This window comes from Pteropus alecto, unplaced genomic scaffold (genome assembly GCF_000325575.1).
Source record: "Pteropus alecto unplaced genomic scaffold, ASM32557v1 scaffold74, whole genome shotgun sequence".
In the NCBI taxonomy this organism is placed as follows: Eukaryota; Metazoa; Chordata; class Mammalia; order Chiroptera; family Pteropodidae; genus Pteropus; species Pteropus alecto.
Window position 1 is genome coordinate 108,826 of NW_006436291.1, and position 2,951 is coordinate 111,776.

General features: G+C 58.5%; 1 protein-coding gene across 1 annotated transcript in view; it reads left to right on the forward strand.

Moving 5' to 3' along the window:
• Positions 1 to 1,286: 1,286 nt before the first annotated feature.
• Positions 1,287 to 2,951, forward strand: part of ECHS1 (enoyl-CoA hydratase, short chain 1) — an 8,009-nt gene continuing 6,344 nt past the window's right edge. The window contains exon 1 of the mRNA XM_025047541.1: positions 1,287 to 1,375. Within this exon, the coding sequence (XP_024903309.1) occupies positions 1,287 to 1,375 (89 nt within the window). The remainder of the gene's footprint in view (positions 1,376 to 2,951) is intronic.

Consider the following 2,951-nt stretch of genomic DNA (forward strand, 5'->3'; position numbering starts at 1 on the left):
ACCCGCATTGGCTGGGCCAAGCTCCGCGGGCCGCCCTGGGCTGGGCCTGGGGCTTCCCCCGGATGGCTGGCGCACTGCCCCGGATGACAGCGGAGGACTGCGCGTTCTGCAGGCCGCTCGGGAGCGCGAGGGCGAAAGTAGAGGAATGGATGTGTGTCCCCGTTATCAACCTACGCGCAGGACACGGGCGGGGCCAGCGCCGCGGGGCTGGCGCTGCAGCCCCGGCTGCCGGTCGGTGTGGGCGAGGGTCTCCACCGAGGAACACTCGGGCCCTCCGGCCAGGCCGGTCATTCTTCCAGAGGAGACAGGGGGATGATGACCAGTTGGCAAAGGAGGTGTCTCCCTCTGGTGTCACAGATGCGGGCGAGCACCCTCGCCTTGGGACTCCACGGAGCCCGTCGGTGGTAATCGGAGGACGGTCTGATGAGTGCCCCAATGTCAGGGTGGGGTGGGAACAGCTTAACGCGACCGGAGCGGGACTGCGAGGTAGCCCCCAGGCGACGGCCCTGCTCTGTGTGTAGTCACGTGTCTACATACACACAGGATGCAAAGCACCTAAAGTACAAAGTTCAAGCTAAGTGAGGTAAATGCAGAGACCCCTCTGGCCCCAGGAGCCCCTCTGAGCAGAGTAGAGACGTCCAGGCTGCGGCCAGGGTGGAGACCACACAGTTACCCAGTGCCACTGTTGGGAGTGTGGAGAGAGGCTTAGGAAGCTAACTACTTCTTGGGCCTGAGAATACAGTAGCTATTTAAATCATTCGAGGTGCTGAGGACTCAGCCCTGAGTAACCGGGACAAAAGTCCCAGCTTTCTGGGACTCAGTGGGGGAGGCAGAAACTAGATGCATGAACATCTGATAGTGTTCTCCAGTGAGACGCGGGTACAAGGGCTGTGCACACTTCCACAGAATGATGTCGGGAGAGGTGCTGCCATGTGCGCAAAACAGTCTGGAAATTCCTGCAGACTATGGCCAGAGCTCAGGCTGGCCGGCTCCTGACCCCTGAGCAGTCTCTGTAGCTGGTCCTATAGGCAACACACAGGTCGAGGCGTCCGTGGCATGACGGCCCACCGCTCTGAATGGCAGGAGAGGGAGGCTTGTGTGCTGCATCGTTTGTTGCCTGCCGGGCGGTGGCGCTGGGGTCCCTCCCGTTCCCCCACACCCGGACTCCCGGATCTCCCATCCCTTCCCCATCTCCTCAAGGCCTTCCCACCCCTGCTCTCCTCCCTCCACACCTCCCACCCGCGCTCCTCCCCAGCGGGCCGCGAGAGCTCGCCGGCGACTCCGGGATGTCCCGCCAGCTTCGAGGCCCAGCAGGGAAAGCGCGCACGGCGGCCGAAGAGCAGCCAGAGGTCCCAGCGCGGCGCGTGCTGGTCCCGCAAGGCGCACCTTGCACCCGCAGGCGCCCACCGACCGCTGCCTGTCCCCAGGAAGGGGCAAAAGCATAGAAATCCAGGAGGAAACGCCAGAGTCTTGGCCGCTGTGGACGCGGGGACCCAGAGGCGCTCAGGGTCAGCACCGCAGCCTCCTAGATAAAGCGCTGGGCCTAGGACCAGCACTCCAAAAAGGTGACGCCTTCGCCCCTGGCCTCCTTGCTCAGCATGACAGCCGGCAACTAAGGAGAACCGGCGCTGGCGAGTCCGTTGCGACTGCTGACGAGTGCAGCCACCCCGGGCCCAGTGTCACCTGTCTAGAGGAGGGGCAGCCTCCATGGGGGAACTATTTCCCCCACACTGTGCTGCCCGAAGCAGTCTCTGGCTCAGAGGGTCCCCCCTCCAAGACTCCCCTACACGCCTGGGTGTTGGAAGTCAATCGTTGGCGCCGCTTCCCTGAGCCCTCACAGTGGTGTAGCTCATGACACAGAGCCTCTTGTAGTGGAGGTTGTTGCTGACATTTCTTTGTGTGTGAAAGTATTGCACTCAGCCTTGAAAGGAAGTTTCATTGAATAGTAAATTTTGGTTCGAATTTTATTTACTTGCTTTTCATTTGTAGGTGATCTTTCATCTCACCCTGGCATTGGCAGAACCTGGGCAAGAATACAAAGGGGGAGGGGCCTGATGATACATATGTAAACATTTGAAAATTACAAATCGAAACAAAATTTTCCAGTTAAAATTTAAATTTTATTTTCATAAAAACTATAGTATTCAATATTAACTAGTTGCCAATATAAAGAACCAGTATTGTGCTTCACGCCTGTTACATTTAGACCTATAAACACATTCATCAGTGATATGAATTGTTTAACGTCCCACAATGTTCCTCCGTGGCCCTGTGCAGCTGCTGTGAATAAGGCACTACTTCATGAGGACTCTGGCCCCTGAGCTGGACCAGGAAGAAAAACAAAGGGAAGACGGCCACCCCTAGGAAACAATGCTCAGTAATGATGAAGTCAGCTACGTTATGGCTCTGAAAAGTCTTGATAATCTGTCTTCTCCTTTTCTAAGCACTTCTGCCTCTCAACTCCTTCCCGCACTGCAAAGCAGTGTTTATCTGAGTCCTTGCTGTTGCGACCCACAACAGTTTGGGCAGAGGACGAGTGTAAGAGAGGGGAGGTGTCTCCCTGATTCGTGAACCGACCCGAGAGCCGTCGCAGGGTCACAGGCTGTGCCCCGCCAGCACTGACCAAGCTCCAGAGACTAGCCGTTCGCCAAGTCTGCATTTGTGTCCCGCTCAGAGTTCGGGCCTCCAGGAATCCAGAAGTCACCCAAGAAGTGAGGGAATGTGTCTGACCCCCAGACGCCTGGAAAAATGGTGGGACAAGGGCCAAAGGCTAAAAGCGAGGCAAAGCTAACCCCCACCACTGGTCAAGGAAGGAGGCGACGCGGGATGGGTGGACAGCGAGGAGCGGCCAGAGGCCCCGGGCTCCTCTTGGGGGACTCTCAGGCCACGCCGGGCATCACGGGCCCGGGTGCTGCCTGGGTCGCAGAGGGTCCCCGTGGGCGGGTGGCCCC